General features: G+C 60.3%; 2 protein-coding genes and 1 long non-coding RNA gene across 9 annotated transcripts in view; 1 reads left to right on the top strand and 2 right to left on the bottom strand.

Moving 5' to 3' along the window:
- Nucleotides 1-13,219, top strand: part of MAP4 (microtubule associated protein 4) — a 153,977-nt gene extending 140,758 nt beyond the window's left edge. For all 5 annotated transcript variants that reach the window (XM_058045325.1, XM_058045341.1, XM_058045350.1 and 2 more), the window contains 5 exons: nucleotides 992-1,084; nucleotides 5,000-5,081; nucleotides 8,570-8,682; nucleotides 11,118-11,292; nucleotides 11,552-13,219. In XM_058045325.1, coding sequence (XP_057901308.1) covers nucleotides 992-1,084; nucleotides 5,000-5,081; nucleotides 8,570-8,682; nucleotides 11,118-11,292; nucleotides 11,552-11,556 — 468 coding nt within the window. In that variant the 3' untranslated portion in view covers nucleotides 11,557-13,219. The remainder of the gene's footprint in view (nucleotides 1-991; nucleotides 1,085-4,999; nucleotides 5,082-8,569; nucleotides 8,683-11,117; nucleotides 11,293-11,551) is intronic.
- On the bottom strand, nucleotides 12,874-16,397 carry LOC131097015 (uncharacterized). Its single transcript, XR_009116019.1, has 2 exons — nucleotides 15,615-16,397; nucleotides 12,874-15,438 (listed from the first exon to the last, which is right to left on the bottom strand). It is a non-coding gene; the product is annotated as an uncharacterized LOC131097015 (long non-coding RNA).
- A 1,001-nt stretch (nucleotides 16,398-17,398) lies between these two features.
- The window catches only part of DHX30 (DExH-box helicase 30), a 31,922-nt gene continuing 27,970 nt past the window's right edge, over nucleotides 17,399-21,350 (bottom strand). For all 3 annotated transcript variants that reach the window (XM_058045302.1, XM_058045285.1, XM_058045293.1), the window contains 6 exons: nucleotides 20,968-21,161; nucleotides 20,732-20,891; nucleotides 20,339-20,496; nucleotides 19,784-19,887; nucleotides 19,568-19,707; nucleotides 17,399-19,077 (listed from right to left, as the gene is read on the bottom strand). In XM_058045302.1, the coding sequence (XP_057901285.1) occupies nucleotides 18,842-19,077; nucleotides 19,568-19,707; nucleotides 19,784-19,887; nucleotides 20,339-20,496; nucleotides 20,732-20,891; nucleotides 20,968-21,161 (992 nt within the window). In that variant the 3' untranslated portion in view covers nucleotides 17,399-18,841. The remainder of the gene's footprint in view (nucleotides 19,078-19,567; nucleotides 19,708-19,783; nucleotides 19,888-20,338; nucleotides 20,497-20,731; nucleotides 20,892-20,967; nucleotides 21,162-21,350) is intronic.

Below are 21,350 nucleotides of genomic sequence, written 5' to 3'. Positions count from 1 at the left end.
CCCAGAGCTGCTGTTGCTGTTTCCAGCCTTTCAGGCCTGGCTGAGGAGCTCTGGGAGCCTGCCCAGCTGAGAGTGTTGGGTGATCCCTGCTGTGCTCCAAGCTTGTCACCTTGTGGGAGCCAGGATCCAGCTGGGCCTGCTTGTGCTGTGGTGAATAACTCAGCTCCGGACTAAACCTGTGTTGTAACTAACCTCTGTAAACACTGGTGTCTAACCCAGCTACTGCTGTGAGCAGAGCTCACCCGAACCTGTCCTCTTGCCTTAAAAATCACACACTCGCTGAGGCTGGAGAAGCCCTGTGAGATCATGGAGTCCAGCCATGCCCAGCACTGCCAAACCACCTCCAGCTACGTTCTCACACCCTTCATCTGAGTCAGCGTGAAGGAGAAGCAATTTCATTAACCTGAGACTCATCTGAGGCCATTCAGCTGAAGGTGTGACCACCTTCAGTAGCAGAATGTTCCCCAGAGCCAGCTGTACTGCCCAGGGCTGTGGAGGGACATTGTCCAGGGCTGGAGCCAGCCCAGCTGTGGGCATGGAGCAGCTCACAGTGTGCTGGGAGTGCTGGCTCCCAGGGCTGCCTCTCCCTGCTCTGGCCAGATGTCCCTGGAAACCTCCCAGGAGCCTCCAGGGCCATGGACAGTCCCATCCCACCTGGCTCTCCCTGCCCCAGGAGGGTTTCCATGCCTTGGGCAGTCCCATCCCACCCCTCTGGGCTGGCTCCCTGCTCCAGGGGGTTTCCAGGCCCTGGGCAGCCCCAGCCCACCCCACCCCAGGGCTCTGCAGGGTCCCTGGGCACTCCCAGCCTGGCACTAACACTGTCTGTGCAGCCTCCTGTCCTTCACTGTCTCTCACTCTCTCCTTGGTGCCTTCCCCAGCTCTGGGCCCAGCTCCTCAGGGTCCCTGGTGCCCAGGAGCCCGGGTGCCCTGCAGAATGCCATCTCTAACCAGTCCTCTTCCCTTGTGTTGTCTCCGTTCTGTGACGTTCCAGGTCCAGATAGTCTCCAAAAAAGCGAACTACAGCCATGTTCAGTCCAAGTGTGGTTCCAAGGACAATATTAAGCATGTCCCTGGAGGTGGGAATGTAAGTATGGGTCTGGGCAAGCTGTGTGTCTGCTAACTGCTTCTCTGTGCTGTGCTGGGGGTGCCAGCCCCAGGAGTGCTGTGCTGCAGGCAGGAGCCGTGGCAGAGCTCCTGGGCACAGCCTGGAGGATTCCTGCCCTGCTCTGGGGCTGCCAGGCTGAGCTGTGGGGTTTGTTCCAGTGTTCAGCTGCACCTGGGCTGGTCCTGCTCCCTGGGCTGGCTGTGACCCACACAGGGGTGGGGATGTGCCTGAGCCTGGGTCTGAGCTCACCCCTGACCTGCCTGGAGCAGATCCATCATGGCCTGGCAGTGCCTGTAACTCTGCCCTGGCTCCCAGGGCCAGCTGGAGCCACACTCATCCACTCCTTGTTTCATAAAAGGTTCTTTGGAGCAGGCAAAGACTCTGGGACTTAACCTTTGAGCTGAGATTAATTTCTAAATTTAAAGGCTGCCGGTATCTCTGGCAGCAGGGCTGAGCTTATTAAAATAGAAAGTTAATCTGGTGGTGTCTGCAGCTTGGTTTGGGGTGTGGGGTGCTCCAGGTGTCTGCCAGGTGAGCCAGGTTCTCTGTCCAGCCCCTGGCAGGCTGGGCGAGCACGAGCAGGGGGCTCAGTCCCTGGGGAGGATCTGTGCTGCTCTGACAAACCTGGGCTGCTTTGGCACAGGGCTGGTTCAGCAATGCAAACTTTGGATGGTTTCAAAGGCACTGAAGGACCTGAGCCTAACACAGTTTGTTCTGAGATGTTTAAATATCCTGGGTTCCCAAGCAGGGATGTCCATCTACCACATCTGCTGAGGTGCCCAGTGACACAAACCCTGCTCAGGACCTGCCTGTGGAGCCAGCTGGGGCCACTCCTCCTGGGAAATCCATGTCCAGCTGCCTGAACCTCTCCATGACTGATTTTTCCACAGATCTTTGCAAGTGGCAGCCAAATGTGGGTTCCTGACACCCGCTTCCCTCCAGGCTGGCTGCCAGGGTGGCCAGAGATGCTGAAGTCACACCTGTGCCACTGAACCCAGGCTGCCTTCCCACATCCCTGCTCTGGGGATTTGGGATTTGTGGCTCTCTGCTGTTTCCATGATTTACACTGTGTTTCTGGGAGTGTTTCCCATGGAAATGCTCCCACAGGATGCCTGGGAGTGCTGGCCTGGAGCCCTGGTGTCCATGGGGAGCCCTCAGGGGTTGGGGCCCTGATTCTGTTCCTGCTGCCTGTTCCCCTGGTGCTGTCCCCAGCCTGTCCCAGAAGGGCCCTTGGCCCCCCTGTGCCAGCTCTGGAGCAGCTGCTGGCATTTCCCTGGCCACGCTCTCCAAGGAGCTGTATTTCATAAACCACCTCAGTGCTGCTACTTCACCTTTTGCTGAGCCTTTCAGGAGCCTCACAGGTGCCTTCCCTGCTCTTCCAGGCTGCAGAAATGGGGCTGGCATGTGGGGATCCTGCCTTGCCTGATGAACTGTGTCACTGAAGTGTCCTTCTGCTCCTGAGTCACCATCCTGTCCTTCCCTCTGCACTGCCAGCCATGCCCAGATCTGGGCACAGCTCTGTCCCTGCTTTCCTCTCCTCTCCTCCTCTCCCACGCCCTCCTTTCACCACTGCACTTTTGCTCTTTATTCTGCATTTTCTGAACCAAAAGCTCATTCCCAGGCTCCAAATGCTCCCAGAGCAGCTCCAGGAGAGCATTGCCAGCCCTCCAGCACAGGCAGTGTGGATGTTTTTATTTTTATATCTTCCCCCTCCCTTTGGAGCACTGTGATGTTAGTGACCTCTTCCAAGATGCTTCCTTGCTCAGGTAGTTGTGGTGATCACTTGTGATAGAATTCCCAGTGTTGGATTCCCAGCTGGGTCTGTCTGGAAGGTCTGTTCTGGTCTGGGCCTTCAGTCAGAGCTTTCAGGATCCTGTGGACAAGTGCTGTGCTTTAGAAACAATTCCTGGTGGAGCTTCAGGAGGTGATGGCCAGGGATGGTTTGTGTTGGGAAGGACTCAGAGATGATTGAGTGCCACCCCTGCCATGGCAGGGACACCTTCCCTGTCCAGCCTGGCAGGGACACTCCAGGGGTGGACACTGCTGTCCCACCCCACCCCAGTGGCCCCAGGCTGCCCACCCTGCCCTCTGCCCATGGAGATCATTCCTGTCCATGCCCACATTCCCCAGGAGCTGTGCCCAAGAGCAGCAGCTGCAGTTGCTGCTCACCAGAAACACAAACACAGTTCAGTTCCTGGGGAAAACATTGGATGGTTTTTTTTTTTTAGTATTTCCCTCTCTCAGAACCGCTGAGGTTGGAAAAGATCCCCAAGACCATGGAGTCCAACCTCTGAGCAAGTTTTCTGTTCCAAGACAGCAGAACAGAGTGGATTTCACAAAGTGCAGGCAGTGTCTGTGGGTGAAGGAGGTTTGGGAAGGGAGTTTGGAGTGTCCCTGTGCTCCCCTGGCCTTTGGCTTGTCCTGCTTGGCTGCTCTGGGATGTGGTCAGGGACACACAAGCTAACAAGAGCTGGAGCTCACTCCCCACCTGAGCCAAAGCCCCAAAGTTTGTTTCTGGCAGCAGAGTCTGTGCTTGGCTCTCTGAGTGCAATCCCAAGGTGCAAACCCAGCTCCTGCTGAAGTGCTACCCACAGACCCTTCCCTGAGGGTGGGACAGTTTGTGTCTCAGGTCAGGAACCACAGCTGGTAACAAACAGCAGATTTCCAGGGGCATTCTGTGAAATAAATTTCAGCTCAGCTCAGTTCTGAGCAAGCAAGCACTGATGATTAAAGCTGTAGTAGCTTTACTCATGAGAAAAGCAAATCAGGGTGTGTGAGTGACCTTTGGAGGGTGTCCCTGAGCTGGGGATGTGGGACCTGGCAGGAGCTGGGCTGGGCTGTCCTGCTCCCCCTGCAGCATCCTGGGGCTCCTCCCTGGGCACAGAGCAGCAGGATCCCTGATTCCCTTGGAGGAGTTCTGGCAGATCCTCCTGAGAGCTCCAGTAAACTCCCAGAGCAGCTGGTGGTCAGGGAATTCTGCTCATATTGGAAAGGAAATCCTTGGCTTTGCTCTGTGACCTGACCTGGAGCAGGAGTTCTGAGCCTGCAGCTCCCAGCTGGTGGCTGCTCTCAGCCCTGGCCTTGTCCTGGAGAGGGGTGGATTGCTGGAGCAGGGCATTCCATCTGGGCACCAGATCCCTCTGAGAATCCCAGGCTGCTTGGAGTGGAGGGACCTTAAATCCCACCCAGTGCCACCCCTGCCATGGCAGGGACACCTCCCGCTGTCCCAGGCTGCTCCAAGCCCTGTCCAGCCTGGCCTGGGCACTGCCAGGGATCCAGGGGCAGCCACAGCTGCTCTGGGAATTCCATCCCAGCCAGGAATTCCCAGTTCCCAATCTCCCACCCATCCCTGCCCTCTGGCACTGGGAGCCATTCCCTGTGTCCTGTCCCTCCATCCTTGTCCCCAGTCCCTCTCCAGCTCTCCTGGAGCCCCTCAGGCCCTGCCAGGGGCTCTGAGCTCTCCCTGGAGCTTCTCCTCCCCAGGCTGTGTGTGATGGTGCAGAACAGAGCAGAGCTGGTGGCACAGCCCTGGCCTGCAGCAGGGCTCCCTGAGGTGGCCCCAGGCCATGCCCGTGTCCCAGGCTGGGCAGGAGCCCTGTGGGGACCCTGGCAGCAGATTTAGCTTTTATTGTCCTGTCCCTGTGTGCCATGGCTGTGCCCGAGCCCAGCCCTGTGATGGTTCTGTCCCTCTGTCCTGCTGTCTGTCCCAGCTCTGCCTCACTTTGGCTCTGGGTGACCCCAGGGCTGCAGTGGCACAGGAATTGCAGGCAGGATTCTGGCAATCTGCAGGAGGAGGGGAGAGAGCAGGGACACAGGCTCACAGAGCACAGCCTGAGGTGCCCTCTGGCCTGCAGGGCTTTCTCTGTGCTCAGCTGCTGCTTTTTGTCTCCCCAGGTGCAGATCCAGAACAAGAAAGTCGACCTCTCCAAAGTGTCCTCCAAGTGTGGATCTAAAGCAAATATCAAGCATAAGCCAGGTAGGAATTTTGCCATTTCCTCATTTGCCTGTAAGTTTTGTCCCTTAAACAGCCCTGGATTGGGACTGCAATAATTTTAGGGGCTTGTTGCTTTCAGGGCATGTCCCCAGTGCTTGTGGAAATTTCTAGAAATGCTTCTTCCACAGTTCCTGGTGGTTTGATGAGCAGAGAGGGGGATTAGGAGATGTGGGATGTCCTCTTGCCTATGAAGATAATGTACAACTTTGGCTCATTTCTGCCTTTCCTGCTCATTTGAGAAGGAACACCGGGATGCTTCCACAGTCATTCCAGGAAGCTCCATCCATGCTCACAGAGGCTTTGGGGCACTCAGAACATCCCAGGATGGTCATGGGACATGGCAGGATGAAGGAAATTCCCTGCAGTCCTTCAGAGCACATAGCAGGCTCCTTTTAGCCTTGAGCCCACAGCAGCTCCTGCCTCACATGGAACCCTTCTGGGCCCTGGGTGGATTTTCTAGGATGGGTGTGGGAATTACCTGCTCCCTGCTGAGAACACAGCCTGAATTCCTGGGAGTCTCAATTGTGTCCCCAGGCTGGGCACAGCCCAAGGGGCTGGGGCTGGAGGCCCCTGGCTTGGTCTGAGGGATGGTCAGCTCAGTGCCCTTGGGCTGATGGTCAGCTCAGTGTCCTGGAGCTGATGGTCAGTTCAGTGTCCTTGGGCTGATGGTCAGCTCAGTGTCCTTGGGCTGATGGTCAGCTCAGTATCCTTGGGCTGATGGTCAGCTCAGTGCCCTTGGGCTGATGGTCAGCTCATTGTCCAAGCTGATGGTCAGTTGTGTCCTTGGGCTGATGGTCAGTTCAGTGTCCTTGGGCTGATGGTCAGCTCAGTGTCCTGGAGCTGATGGTCAGTTGTGTCCTTGGGCTGATGGTCAGCTCAGTGTCCTTGGGCTGATGGTGAGTTCAGTGTCCTGGAGCTGATGGTCAGTTGTGTCCTTGGGCTGATGGTCAGTTCAGTATCCTTGGGCTGATGGTCAGTTCAGTATCCTGGAGCTGATGGTCAGCTCAGTGTCCTTGGGCTGATGGTCAGTTCAGTGTCCTGGAGCTGATGGTCAGTTCAGTGTCCTGGAGCTGATGGTCAGCTCAGTGTCCTTGGGCTGATGGTCAGTTCAGTGTCCTGGAGCTGATGGTCAGTTCAGTGTCCTTGGGCTGATGGTCAGCTCAGTGTCCTGGAGCTGATGGTCAGCTCAGTGCCCTTGGGCTGATGGTCACTTGTGTCCTTGGGCTGATGGTCAGCTCAGTGTCCTGGAGCTGATGGTCAGTTGTGTCCTGGAGCTGATGGTCAGCTCAGTGTCCTGGAGCTGATGGTGAGTTCAGTGTCCTGGAGCTGATGGTCAGCTCAGTGCCCTTGGCTGCCCCTGGTCCCTGGGCACATTCTCCAGCCGGGAGCGCTGCTGCTGGCACGAGGGCCAGGGTTCAGTGCCCAGGGAGGTAAGGAGCCCCTCAGGGTGGGAGGGAGCCCCTCAGGAGGGAAGGAGCCCCTCAGGCTGGGAGGGAGTCCCTCAAGATGGGAAGGAGCCCCTCAGGATGGGAAGGATCCCCTCAGGATGGGAAGGAGCCCCTCAGGCTGGGAAGGAGCCCCTCAGGATGGGTGGGAGCCCCTCAGGGTGGGTGGGAGCCCCTCAGGATGGGAAGGAGCCCCTCAGGATGGGAAGGAGCCCCTCAGGCTGGGTGGGAGCCCCTCAGGGTGGGTGGGAGCCCCTCAGGATGGGAAGGAGCCCCTCAGGCTGGGTGGGAGCCCCTCAGGGTGGGTGGGAGCCCATCAGGCTGGGAAGGAGCCCCTCAGGATGGGAAGGAGCCCCTCAGGATGGGAAGGAGCCCCTCAGGGTGGGAAGGAGCCCCTCAGGGCGGGAAGGAGCCCCTCAGGATGGGAAGGAGCCCCTCAGGCTGCTCTTTGTCCTCCTGGGAGTGCCCTGCAGGCTGCCCAGGCTGCCAGGTCAGAGCAGGGCACTCCCTGGCAGGAGCCCTGGCTCCAGGGGCTCCCGGCCCTGGGAACGTGGTGCCACAGGCACGACCTCTGCCAGCTCAGTGCTGGGCAGTGACAATCCAGTAACGAGCTGAGGGTGACAATCAGTGCCTTGTCCAGGCCTGATGGGAGCACTGCCACCCTGCCAGGGCTTCAGCTGTGGCACCAAAGCACTTGCTTTGCACCATGGTTGGGCGTGCCAGGCTTCCAGGGCAGAGCTGAGGCTTTAATGATGTCGCTGGGAGGCAGAGCTGTGCTCAGCAAGACTTGAGCTGGGCTTTGGAGAAGCTGCTGGATGGGCACTGCAGCCAGGGAAAGGTGGCCCTGTCCTTGCAGGAGGGGTGGAATCATCCTCAGGATCCAGGATTCCAATCTGTGGGATTGTGCACTGATTTTGTCAGTAAAGGAGGCAGCACTGTGGTCAGAGGGATGGAGCATTCCCCTGGGAGGAAAGGCTGAGAGAGCTGGGAGTGCTCAGCCTGAGAAGGGAACGTTTTGGGGTGACCTCACTGTGGCCTTCCAGGACCTGAAGGGAGCCAAGAAGGATGGGGAGAGATGATTTCCAAAGGCCTGGAGTGCCAGGACAAGGAGAAATGGCTCCCACTGCCAGAGGGCAGGGCTGGATGGGATACTGGGAATTAGGAATTGTTCCCTGGCAGGGTGGGCAGGCCCTGGCACAGGTGCCCAGAGCAGCTGGGGCTGCCCCTGGATCCCTGGCAGATCCCTGGATCCCGAGGCCAGGCTGGACGGGGCTGGGAGCAGCCTGGGACAGTGGGAGGTGTCCCTGCCATGGCAGGGGTGGCACTGGAGGATCCTTAAGGTCCCTTCCAACCCAGCCCATTCTGGATTCTGTGGTTAATGGGAATCTATCTTTATCTAATTTATCTATTCTATCTTAATCTGTCTGTATCTATATCTATATCTATATCTATCTATAGGAATCTATCTATATCTAATTCTGCAATCTATTCCATTCTGGAAAAACCTTGCTAAATTCTCAGCTCTGTTTGTGACCTCCACATTCCCTGCAGTGTTCCTGCAGGTGGGGTGTGCCAGGGGAGCTGCCCAGGCAGGCAGGGCTGCCCAGGGATGCCAGGGCTGGAGCAGCAAGGGAGGAGGGCAGGGACACAGAGGAGCAGGAGGTGCCCTGGCACTGCTGAGAGCACAGGTGGCTGAGCTGGAGGGCAGGGACAGGGATGGGACACAGCCTTGGAATGGCAGCAGTGAGGGACGGTGGGGGTGACATTTCACACCTCTGCTGGAGGAGGCAGCCTCAGGAGCAGATCCAGGGAGTTCTCTCTATCCTGTTTGTCTGGATGTGCAGCATTCCCCAGGGCCCTGTTTGCTGGCACGGCTGGAAATCACCAGCTTTGGTCTTCCAGAAGTTTTCCTGAGGCAGGGACTGTGGAACTTGTCCTGTCCCTCCTCCGAGGGGTCCCCAGGGGCTCCTGGGTGGGACTGGGTGGGACCTTCCCCAAACTCAGCCCTGCTCCCTGTCCCTGCAGGCGGAGGAGACGTCAAAATCGAGAACCAGAAGCTGAACTTCAAGGAGAAGGCCCAGGCCAAGGTGGGATCTCTGGACAACGTGGGACACTCACCGGCCGGAGGGGCCGTCAAGGTGAGGGCAGGGACCTGGCACAGCCAGGGAATGGCTCTGAGCCAGTTCTTGTCCTTCTGCTGCTGCTGTGCAGCTCCTCCTCCACAGCCTGGTGCAGCCTCCTCGCTCCTGGGGCCTGTGCTGTGCACCCCTGGGTGAGGATGGAGCCCAGGACAAGGATGGCTGGAAAGGAGAGAGCTGGACCCAGCTCGGGGTGCCTGACCCTGCTGGGCATTCCCAAGGGCTGGCACTGCCCATCTCCATCCTTCTTCCTCTTGGAACCTGAGAGCAGGGATCTCTGCTGGCTGGGGGCCCAGCAGAGGGGCTGCCAGGGGCAATGCCCAGCAGAGGGGCTGGCAGGGCCATGCCCAGCAGAGGGGCTGGCAGGGCCATGCCCAGCAGAGGGGCTGGCAGGGCCATGCCCAGTAGAGGGGCTGGCAGGGCCATGCCCAGCAGAGGGGCTGGCAGGGCCATGCCCAGTAGAGGGGCTGGCAGGGCCATGCCCAGCAGAGGGGCTGGCAGTTTCACCCCCAGTGAAAGCACCTGAGATCCACATGCTCTGTGCTGGAGAGAGCACCTGGCAGTCTTGGGAGCATTTACAGAGCCATAGAATGCCCTGAGCTGGAAGCGATCTGTCCAGCCCATCCTTCAGCCCTGTTTTGTTGGTGTGGGGATGAGAACAGAGCACAGCTCTTGGGCTGATTCATCCCTTCTCCCACAGGAGCACAAACTGTCCCCAGCCTCGGCTCTGCATGTTCCAGGTCTGGCTGCAGCAATGGGACATCTGTGCCCAGGGAGGGGACGTTCCCTCCCCGAGGGATGTGTGGGCCTGGCACAACCCCAGGGAGCAGGAATTGTGCTCAGGGAGTTGCTGGAAGGGACTTGTGACACCCCTGCCATGGGAGGGTCACCTCCCACTGCCCCAGGCTGCTGCAAGCCCCAGTGTCAGCCTGGCCTTGGGCACTGCCAGGGATCCAGCTGGACCTGGGCACCTGTGCCAGGGCCTGCCCACCCTGCCAGGGAACAATTCCTGCCCAATACCCCATCCATCCCTGCTCTCCTTCAGCCTAAGGCCATCCCCCATGTCCTGTCACCCCAGGCCCTCGGGAGAAGTCCCTCTCCAAACAGGTCTGAGAGGATGCTGTTTTGCTGTTTCTAAATAAGTTGTGGAAGCAGAGAAAACCCCTCGGGGGCAGCCTCAGAGTGCCAGCAGGGCAGGCAGACCCAGGACAAACCCCTCCAGGCACTGGCATCCCCTGGGTGCCCCAGCCCTGGCTTGTGTGAGGCTCTGTGTGTGCAGGAAGGGCTCAGAGCTGGGCCGAGCTGCTGTGTTGAATTCTGGGGGCACTGAAAGCAGCAGTGCCAGTGCTGGGGCAGCAGGATTCCCAGGGGGATGGAGCTCAGGCATTCCTGGCAAAGCAAGGGCAGAGGGCATGGCCACTGCTCGGGTTCTCCCGGCTCCAGCCCTGTCTGGAAACTCCATCCTGGCAAATCGTGGCTCAGGGAAGGCTGGAAGGAGCTGGAGAAGCTGCTGTGCCTTGGCAGGGACCTGGAACTTTCTGTAACAGAATTCCAGTGAATTGGAGCTCCTGGTGTGTACACCGCTGTGTGCTGGGGAGTTGAGTGGTGCTTCCACCCAAGTTCCAGATTCTCACCTGCTCAGATTCAGTCTGACTGTGACTGTGGGCTGTTTCCCCTCCCTGGGTGTCGGTGCTGGCAGTGCTGGCAGTGCTGCTGCTGTCCCAGGGCCTTGCCAAGGGTTTCTGTCACCCCTGGGATGCCCAGGGCAGCAGAGTCCCCTCCAAGGGCAGGAGGGCTCAGCTCTGCTCCAGGCCCAGGGACAGCTGCTGAGCCCAGTGGGATGAGCAGCTCTGCTGTGGGACCAGAGCAGGAGGGGATTCTGGATTCTCCCTGAGCTCTCAGCCCTGGCCCATGGCTCTGTGTGGAGGGGAAAGGGGCTCCTTGTGTGAGCCTGGCCCTGCTGGTTTGGAGCTGGGAGCTGGGAACACGGAATGCTGGAGTGGTTTGGGCTGGAAGGGACCCTGAGGATCATCCAGTGCCCCCCCTGCCATGGCAGGGACACCTGCCACTGTCCCAGGGTGCCCCAAGCCCTGTCCAGCCTGGCCTGGGCACTGCCAGGGATCCAGGGGCAGCCACAGCTGCTGTGGGTGTCCCCAGGTCACGATCCAGTGTCACAGCAGTGGCCCCACAGCCAGCCCTCGGCCCCAGAACACGGGGGTTTGTCCCTGGCATTCCCTGTGCCAGCTGTGAGTGTGGCAGCTCAGCTCCGGGACCCGAGGGCACCCGGAGGAGCTCCAGGGCCCGGGGTCCGTCAGACCCCGCAGGGCCGGGCAGGATTTGCTTTCCCAGGAGCCGAGATTGCCGCTGCCGTCCCCTCCCGTCCCTGCACCCTGCCCTCGCCGTGGTGCTGACCCGTGGCCGCGTTGTCATTGCAGGAGGGCGGCGCGGAGCCGGCGCAGCTCCCGGCGGCCAACGGAACGGGGCCGGAGCCGGGCGCGCTGCCCGCGGCCCCCGCGCTGCGGGAGAACGGCGTGGGGCCGGCCCTGGCCGCGCTCGGCACCGCCGACCAAAGGGAAATGCAGAGCCTCGACACTCACATCCAAGAAACAAGTAAGTGCCGGGGCCCCGCCCGGGGCCGGGGGGAGGGAGCCCGGCAGCCCCGGGCGCGGCGGCGTCGCTGCCACCGCAGCCCCCGACCGCTGCCAGCGACGTCTGCGGGGTTGTCGTGCCTTGCTTTTAATTCGGAAAATTGCCTTTTATCTTCCAGGCATCTAATGATGACATTATGGTATCGTCTTCCATTCCCCTCCTGTCCCTTGTCTCCTCCTCTCCCCGTGTCCCCTTGTCCCCTGCCCTTGTGTCGCTGCAGATTGAGTCTCACAAGCTGACGTTCCGTGCGAAGGCCAAGGCTCGAACAGACCACGGAGCGGAAATCGTCGTCTCCAAACCCCCCACCCTTTCCAGCAGCACCTGCCCCCGGCGTAGCACCTCCGCCAGCGACAGCCTGGGCTCCGTCGCCTCCCGTCACCGCCGCCGGCCGCGCCCTCCCAGCAAGGCTTGTGACCCCCGGCCCCGCTCCGCGCCCCGGGGACCCCAGCTTGGCCCTCTTAACCCGGCTCTGCCTTTGGGTGGGAAGGGGCCGATGCTCCCCGGGCCCGCCCGGGCTGGGGTCCCTCGGCGGCCGGGCAGGGCTCCCCTCCCTCCTTCTCTCCCTGTCCTGCCCTCCCGCTGGCCCGGGACTCCCGGGGGTTGCTGCGCCTCGGGGTGGCCCGAGCGGCCCCGGCCGTGCCAGGGCAGGGCAGAGCAGAGCCCTGGCTGCGGGGGCCAGGCCGAGTTAACAGGGATAAGCTGTGATCTTTCTTTCTGTCTCTTTTTTTAACCCCTTCCCTCCTCGCCGCTTCAGTTTCTGCCGCCCGTGGGATGCTGATAAATCCCCTCCACACTCGTTAGGCTGTTTTAACTGTTGACTTGAACCTTTTATTCTTTGTGACGAAGTGTTGATGATTTATCGTGTTCGAACCCGTGCTAAGTTTCCTTTTCTCTTTCCTTCTTTTCCGACCCGTAGGAGAGTAGGGACATTTAACCGCTGCTGCCGTGCTGGCTTCTTACTGACATATCCAGCCGTTGTAACTTCTTTGTTGTTGTTTGGGGTTTTTTCTTTTTAATATTTTAAAACGATGGAGCGAGTTCATGGGATTAAGCCATGTCCGGAAAGAAAGGCACAGGAATGTGTAAAGGGCGAACTTGCTGTGAGAGCTCAGGTGGAGCCTGTGTTGACCTCGAGATGTGTAATTGATGCTCGAGATGTGTTAATTGAGGCTCGCGAGCCCTCCGCGGGTGCCTTCTGCCGAGGTGGTTCATGGTTTATTCATTAGCGGCACGGCCGAGCCCTGGGATTTGTCCCGTTGTCCCGGGCCGAGGCCGGAGGGAGCAGGAGGCGGCCGTGGCGGGAGGGCGCGGGCCGGGGGTTGCGAGGCTGCAGCAGGTCAGGTCCGTGGGGGTGTGGGCAGTGCGGGGTGTGCGGGGTGTGCGGTTTTGGGGACCCGAGCGAGCCGGGATGAGCAGCGCCGTGCGGGCAGCAGGAGCAGGGAGCTCATCCCGGGGGCAGCAGGGCAGGGTCGGTGCCAGGCAGGTGCAGCTCTGACTAGGAAGGAGATCTAACCACTCTTGGAGCTCCTCGTTTCAAATGACACTAAAGAAACGAAATGTAAATAAATTAAAACAAAAGAAAAGTGTTCTTGGGTGGTCGAACTAATTTAAAGAAACAAAAAAAAAAAAAGGCAAGCAGAATAACAAAACACTGGGATCAAAGAGAACTGAACCAGGTGTGTGCTAAGGGGGGCTGCTCCAGGAGGGGACAGAGGGAAGCCTGCAGCTTCTCGTGCTTGTGGGAGTATTTCTTTGGGAAGCCAACAACGACACGATAACCCGGAATCTGTATTTACACACAAAGATTCTTATTGCACTTGTATTTTTTATATTAAAGTTTGCATGGTTTCTAATAAAATGGCATTAAAATGTACTAGTTTGCATCAAAGTCGTCTGGTAGTTTCATAAGTGCTTTTTCATCTGAATACAAATTTAAACGATGCAGATTTGCACCTGAAAGGGGCGGTTATATATACCCAGAGACCTCCCAGTGCTTCCCTTCGTCTTCCTCCTCCTTCTCCTCCTCCTTTTCCTCCTCCTCCTCCTCCCCACCTCCCCACTCCCCTCCGCATCCCTGTGACCCCGGCGGGGCAGGCGGCCGTGCCGTCGCTCCGTGCCCTCCCTGTGTGTCCCTGTGTCCCCGGCGTTCCCGGAGGAGGAGCTGGAGGCGGCCCCGCTCCCCGGAGCCCTGCTCGATCCCCGTGTGCCGGTATATATCACTGCCCTCCCGTGACGCTTCCTTCTTTCTTTACTGCTAAATTCTACACACCAGCTTCAGCTTGGCAGCCTTGCCTTTGCTTTGGTCGATTATTTTTTTTCCAACACTTGAATTGAGGGAGAATTAGGAGAGGAGAGGAGCAGGGTGAGCCCCTCGGCAGGACGGTGAGCCTGGAGCCTCTGTTCCCAGCCTATAAGCAGCCGGGGTGGCCTCGGCAGGGCCGGAGCCGAGCTCCAGGCTCACCGGCCGGGAGGGGCGCTGGGAGCAGCGTTTGTGAGCTGGCGGCAGCCGGAGATGTGCGGGGGCAACCAAAGAGGAGGTGCAGGCTGAGATGTCTTGTTCCTCTTGCTGCTCTTCCTGGGGCACCCCAGGGATGGTGGCCTGGGATGCCCCAGGATGAGATTCCCTGGGATACCCCAGGATGACATTCCCAGGGTGCCCCAGGATGGTATTCCCAGGGTGCCCAGGTGAGGCCCCGGGCAAAGGGAAGCAGCCGGTCCCGGTTCAGGGACTGCAGGAGGAAAGCAAATGGCAACATTGCACTTTATCTTCTGAGATTGCAAAAAGCAAACAGCCCTGCCCCGCTGCAAAGGGACAGTGAGTCACCTCCCTGCACTGCTTTTCTCCGATTCCCGATGATTCCCCGAGCGCCGGGCGGCCCTGGCCGGGCGCGGTGGCTGCGTGCGGTGCCCAGGCTGTCCCTGCCCAAACCCCGGCCCAGCTCACCCCCGGCCCGTGCTTCTGTGCCACTTCTCTAACACTTGTTGTGCCTGTGTTTAGCTGATGAACTAAATCCAGATACACTAGTTTGCCGTGGTGTTTCTAGGACAGCTTCAGTTTTAATACGGATTTCTTTTTTAACTTTGAGGAAGCGGCTGTACATATTGCTAGGCTGGGAAGGAGCCGTGTGTGGTGGGAATGACTTTAGTTTCCTGTCTGGAGAGGTGGGATGAGCTGGGTAGTGCTGAGACCTTAATGCTGCTGGGGAAGGGGCTGCGGGCGCCGGTGGCTCCATCGAGGGCTGGAGGCAGCGAATCCCGGGGGAAACAGGAGCTGAGCTCTGAATGAGATGCAAGTTGAATGTACACGTTCCTGTCCCGAGCTGGCGCCGGGGGTCCTGGCTTTGGCCGCACTGGGGGCACTGTGGGCTGGGCAGGGGCTGAGCGGGGCCAGGTCGGTGGCTGGCTCCGGGCAGGATGCTCGGCAAAGGCCTTTGCAGAGCTCAGGGTGAGGAGCGGCGCTCTGGAGGGGCTGAGCTGCCGCAGGGCTGGGGGAAGCGGCGGGGCCGGGTGCGAGCTCCACCCCGGCGGGGCCGCGCTTCCTCCGGGCGGCCGGAGCCTTCCCCGGCCGGCAGCCGCCGGAGCCCGGCGCCTCTCGGCATATCAGTGGCATCCACAGTTCTTTGGGCTTTTTGTACTGTTAAACAGCAACATTCGAGTAACCGAGTTGGTGGGCTCGAGGCCGCGGCCGCCCCAGCGTGGCTCCCGCTCGGCTCCCGGCCGCAAACTGAATGTAGTTTTCTACGCTGCCCCTCGCGCTGTCCCCGCGTAGTGTGGTGTGTGAGAGGGGCCCCGGGCCTCACGTGTTCGTGTCTAGGCAGAATTCCTACTTTTCTTGGAGCTTGGTGTCGGTGGCGTCCTTGGGGTGACGGGGCTCCCCTGAGGGCAGGGCCGAGTCCCCGCGGGGCCGCGGCCTCGCTGAGGCCGAGCGGCCGCGCTGGGGCTCAGCAGCCTCAAGGCATGGAGAAATGTCCCCGAGGCCGAGCGGCCTCCAGGCCGAGGGGAAATGTCCCCCAAGGGGCTGAGCGGCCTCCAGGCTGAGGGGAAATGTCCCTCAAGGCCGAGTGACCTCCAGGCTGAGGGGAAATGTCCCCCAAGGGGCTGAGCGGCCTCCAGGCTGAGGGGAAATGTCCCTCAAGGCTGAGTTGCCTCCAGGCTGAGGGGAAATATCCCCCAAGGCCGAGTGACCTCCAGGCTGAGGGGCAATGTCCCCCCGAGGCCGAGCGGCTGTGGCTGGGGCTCAGCACCTCCAGGCTGAGGGGAAATGTCCCTCAAGGCCGAGTGACCTCCAGGCTGAGGGGAAATGTCCCCAAGGCCTCGTGGCCCGCGGAGCTGGCAGGTGGGGCAGAGGAGGCTCCGGGCGGCAGCAGCAGCAGCAGCAGCATGGAAAGGGCTCTGAGGGGCTCCGGCTCTCCCTCCTCCCTCCCCGCCTGAGCCCCAGCCTGGCAGCGCTCACCTTCCGCCCTCCTCGCACGGGTCCCGCCGGCCGAGATCACACACGAGGCCGCAGCGCCCCTCGCCGTCCCCGCCCGGCCGCCCGCAGCCCCCGCTCTCCCTCACGCAGAGCACCAAGGAGCGAGCGCAGTGACCGCGGGCTGGGGCGTGCGGCCGGGCACGAGGGCTCGGGGCAGCGCCCCGGAGGGCGATCCCGGCCCTCGGCTCCCTCGGGAAGCCACTCAACCTCTCTGCCTCAGTTTCCCCATCTGCAAAGGTGGGGGGGATTCAATTTTACCTCACCGGGCTGTTGTGAGGCGCGAGCAGCGCGTGAACGTGTTCTCTAAATGTGACGTGTTATTATTATTTTGTGTCATAGGATTATTGGATTATTCTGCAGGGCGTGCCCGAGGAGGGGGGACTCCGCGGTCCCTGCACCGTGGTGGGGAGGCGGGGGCTGTGAGGGGAGATCAGTGCTCGGTGTGAGGCAGCAGCTCAGGGGGGAGCCCAGCGGTTGCTTCTGCCTTTGTGTCTCCCCACCCCGGGGGCTGTACGAGCGTCGTCTCCTTAGCAACATTTCCTGACTTGATGTTGTGATTCTTACTATTGTAAAGGGTTGAAATAAAGCTTCTAGATGTTCCTCCTCAGGCTGCTGTGGATCTGTGGGGCGGGAGGGCTGGGCGGGGGGCGCCGGCACAGCCCGGGGCTCCTGATGTGGGGATGTCAAAGGAAGGGGCCGAAGGAACTTGAGTGTTTGATTTCAGCCACAGGAGAATTCCCATCCCTGGCTTTGCTCCGCAAGCCTGGGCTCAGAAGGGACGGGGCTTTGGGCGACGTGGGCCCTGTGGGAGCCTCAGTGCCCATGGCACAGCTGGCACAGCCAGAGGTACCAGGAGGTGCCCCCGGCCACTCACACAGATAAAGGTTTCCCATCCTGGCTTGGACGTCACCTGAGACCCTAAACAGGATTTTGACCCAAATTCCAGGTCCCCGTGCCTGGAGCAGCTGCTCCTGTGCCCTCCTTGAGCGCTGCTGTGGAAACAGCCCCAGCCCCATTGACCCTCAGCTGCCCCAGACACAGGAGCACTGGGACAGCCTGGGCTGGCCTCCTCACACTCGGGAGCACTGGGACAGCCTGGCTTGGCCTCCTCACACTCGGGAGCACTGGGCCAGCCTGGGTTGGCCTCCTCACGCGTGGACAGCTTTAGGACAGCCTGGCTTGGCCTCCTCACACGTGGACAGCTCTAGGACAGCCTGGCTTGGCCTCCTCACACTCGGGAGCACTGGGCCAGCCTGGCTTGGCCTCCTCACACGTGGACAGCTCTAGGACAGCCTGGCTTGGCCTCCTCACGCGTGGGCACCTCTGGGACACGCTTGGCTGGTTTCTCCAGGCACCAGCAGCACCAGGACGTGTCCCCCCAGCCGCCCTCCCTCAGTGCCAGCCCCCTCAGTGTGGCTGGGGCTGGCATAGGGGCACAGCATGGCCCTGCAGCCCCTCACTGCCCCAGGGCAGCTCTGCACCTCTCCCAGCAGAGAGGCAGCTGTTGCTGCTCTTCCCTACCCAGGGAAAAGCACAAAATTCCAACCTTTGCAGGGGAAAAAAAAAGGAAAAAAAGAATGAAGAGGACAGAGGCAGTTCCTACTCTATCCCTTTTTATTGTCTTTATCTATGTTGTAAAAAGATCCAGTATCACATAACAGCCACGGAAGTATCCCAATATCACACTAGTTCGGAACCATTTAGACAATAGCTTAGTCTTTTTTTTTTTTGTATTTTTTTTCTTTTTTTTTTAAACCTGCTGGAAGGGAAAACCATACTGCCCATTATACAGGCCAAAAGAAACAAACACTGGTCAAATAATAGTGACAACCTCAAGCAAGTGAAATGAAGATGAGCAGTTTGGAGTGACCCCAGGCTGCAGGACTCCAAGGGCCCCCCTCGGCTGGGGGCAGCGGGGCCTGGGAAGGGCCCCCCGGGCCTTGTGCTGGCACAGCCACGGTGCCCTAAAGCCCATGAGCAGGAACGTAAATGGTAGAACTGGGAGAACCAAAGGGTGGCCCCGGGGCAGGAGCCCCTGTGCCATGGAAACGGCCTCGCTCCCATTCCCGGCTGCAGGTACAAAGAGCGTAAGAAATGGGAATAAAAAGAAAGGAGCCCGGGCCCGGGGGCACAGCCCTGGGCCCGAGGGCTCCCATTACAAACCCCGACCCTCACAACAGCCCTGTGAGGTAGGTCACTGTCTTCTTCGGACAGAGAATCCAAGGCAAAGCTGGGATTAAACTCCAGATTCCTCAGTGAGTGCTGTGCCTGTCGCAATCCTCCTTCCACAGAAATATGGTCCCTGTTCATAGAAAACAAAGGGTTTTGTGCCTCTGCTCCTGGCTTCCCGCAGGAGCGGCGCTCACAGGCAGCCTGGCAGCTACAATCACGTCCTGTGTTGCACAAGGGACAGGGATCCGGCCTCCTCCACGTGGGGAGAACAGGAATTTAAAAAAAATCATAGGAACAACGCAAGAGGACGAGAAGTACAGGCAGGTTGGGAAGGACGAGTCACATCTCACACTCAGACGCCACGACTGTGCCGGGGCTGGCAGGGCCCCTCGGATCCCGCGTGGAATTCCTCTCCATCCGGCGCTTTCGGGGCTTCCTCCATGCGGAGAGCGGAGAGACAACAACGAGCGATCCCCTCCCTGCCGGAGCTGCTGCATCCACCATCCTGGCACAGCCGGGACATCCGCGCTCCTCTTGGGCCCGGAGCAGCTCTGGCCCCGTGGGGAGGGGGCAGAGGACGGCCCGCAGCAGCCGTGGCCTTGCTCCCGGTCAGGGACGGGCGGAGGAGGCGGGTGGGCGTCCACGAGCCGGGGTCCGTCGGCACTCCCAGTCCATTCCCGGCGGGACTGCGCTGCTCTTCCCACACGGTGACCATGCACGGAGCCGACAGCAGGAGATTCAGACAACATTAATCTTCTAGGATGGAGAGAGATGACTTCACAAGGGATAAATAGAACTTTATTTAAATAAACATTTGTGAACATCTTTATACAAATTACAAGTCCCCACACGAGGCTGCAGCTCCGCCTACGAGCCGAAGCTGCCGGGAGGGCCCTTGAGCAGATCCACCAGGATGTCGAGCAGTTGGCTGTGCTGGTGGTGCAGGTCCCCGGGGATCGCGGCCATCTCGTAGCACAGGCACGTCTCCACCATCTTGGAGAGGGACACGCGGAAGTCGCGCAGCAGGCGGATGGTGTAGGAGTCCCCCTCCAGCACCAGCAGGTCGCTGTCCGTCAGGGACACCGTCGCTCGCCAGCCGTCATCTTGGGGGGAGGAGAGCGTGTGAGGGGAACACGGGGCTGCTGGGGCTCCTCTGCTGCCCCCGAGGCAGCTCCTCCCCACACTCCTTTGAGCCGGTCTGGGCTGACAGCTCCACAAAAGCCAGGCAGCTCTGAGCACACACCGGGATCCTCCTGCTTTCCCACAGGAGGTGACTGATGGCATAGCCCTACTGTGCTCGTGGGCTAGAGACCGACTACAGCACTGCCAAAACCCCACAGGCTGAACAGACACATCCCCAGGGACAAGTGGGATCCTGCCAACTCAGCTCCTTCCCCCAGGATGATCAGGCACAGCCCTAAGGCTCAGCCTGCCAAGGCTGGTTTTGTCTCCCTGCAGAGCAGCAGCTGGGAACAGCTCACAAACCATCGCCTCTACGGCCCTGCCACCAATGCATGACCAGCCCGAAAGCCTTGGGAAGCAGGAACTGGGCCCAGGGAGCAGCTGGAGCAGGCTGGGCACCCCAGCACTCACCTCGCACGTGGATGTCAGTGTCAGTCATGAGCAGCACGGCCAGCGGGTGCACCTGCGACGAGTCGCGCACGAAGACGCCGCCGTTGGACTTGACGGCCATGAAGTAGGTGAGCCAGCGGCTGTAGAGCTTGGACGCCTCCCTGCAGGAGCAGCTCTGTCAGCCTGGCCAGGCCCTGGCACAGCCACTGCCCCGCGGGACCCCTCCCCATCACCCACCTGTTGATGGTGGATTTGTGCAGCAGCACGGTGCCGGCCTTGGTCCGGTACGCGTAACTGTTGGGCTTGAACTTCCCCTGGCGTGTCACCTTGCCTTGTCTCACCTGCCATGGGAGGGGACTGTCACACACCTGCGCCAGCCCTGAGAGCCACAGCCCCCCTCGGACAGGGGAGGGGGATGATGGCCCTGCACTCCCAGCATCTCCAGGGGCTAGTGGAATGTTCTTGGGGTGATCACACCTGGCAGTCACCCAGTGCCACCACAGACAACACAAGGAGGAAGATGCCACCTCAGGCAGCAAACAGGAGAAAAATGCCACTTCAATGGCTCCCAAACCCAGTGATTAGAATCTAAACATGGACCTAACACAAGCTGGGGTGGCCACTCCTCGTGAATGGGGATCAGAGACAGCACTGGAGCACAGGCCGGAGCCCAGAGCAGGATGCCTGGCTTGGACACTCACTCCCAAGAGAGCAGAAGCTTCTCTGGCACCTCAGCACTTCAGTGCCACCTGCTGTGACAGCCATCCCCAGAGAGCAACGGCAGTGCAGTACCTGGATGAGGTTGGGGTAGAGCCCAGCCATGAGGACACCCTTGACCAGTTCCTCCTCCTCACTGTACTGGTTACACACGGACGAGGGCATGGTACAGTCAGACGGGGATGACACCAGGAAGGCTTCATAGAGGTTCTCAGAGAACTGCTTGACAAGGCCTGGAGGGAGGAGACAGCCCCAGCGATGAGATTCACCCTCTTCTTTCCCCCATGGAATGAGTCACCCGAGCAGGGCAGCACCAGCCCGGGCTGGGACAGGAGCCCTGTCCTGGGCCAAAGCCAGCCCCTGCCTGGTCCCACAGTCACCAGGCCAGAACAGCCCATTTGTGCCCCGTGTCCCTCCCTGCACAGCACCCGCCCGGGCCAGGGAGGGGCAGGGTGGCTCAGGACTCACCGTTGATGAAGCGCAGGCTGGGCCCGTACAGGTAGTAGTCCTGCAGGTAGTTGTCCCTGGCGCGGCTGTCCCTGCGCCGCAGCACCTCCTCCCAGCCCGCCACCGCCCGCACGAAGGCCAGGTGGTCGCTGCCGCTCTCCCGGCTCAGCACGGCCTTGGCCTGGGACAGGGACACGGCTGAGCCACGGGCAGCCCCCGCGCCAGGCGCGCCCCCGTGCCGGGGGGCTGCTCCTCACCTTGTCCACCTCGGCGCGGTTCTGCAGGCTGCTGCTGAAGGGGTCCCGCGTCAGGCACGACACGATGACCAGCAGCGGGTGCAGGCAGCGGTAGATGGAGGCCAGCACGATGGCCTTGGCCAGCCGAGGGTCCGTGGAGATCTGCGCCAGGCGCTTGCCCAGGGTGGTCAGCGCTTCCCGCTGGTCCAGCACTCCTGCCGGAGAGACACCCACGTGGCACATCCATCAGCTCAGCCAAAACTGGGGATGGGGAGCTGCCAGGGCTGGGAAGACTTGGGGTGACCTCCAGAAGAGGCACAGGGGCCTGCAGTAAGCACCCAGAACCCCCGAGGTCTCACTGAGCTCAGGACACAGAAACAGCCACAGGACAATCCACGAGGCCC

Source organism: Melospiza georgiana, chromosome 1, assembly GCF_028018845.1.
Source record: "Melospiza georgiana isolate bMelGeo1 chromosome 1, bMelGeo1.pri, whole genome shotgun sequence".
Classification (NCBI taxonomy): Eukaryota; Metazoa; Chordata; class Aves; order Passeriformes; family Passerellidae; genus Melospiza; species Melospiza georgiana.
The sequence above is the reverse complement of the archived record's forward strand: the minus strand, read 5'-3'. Positions and strand labels throughout refer to the sequence as shown.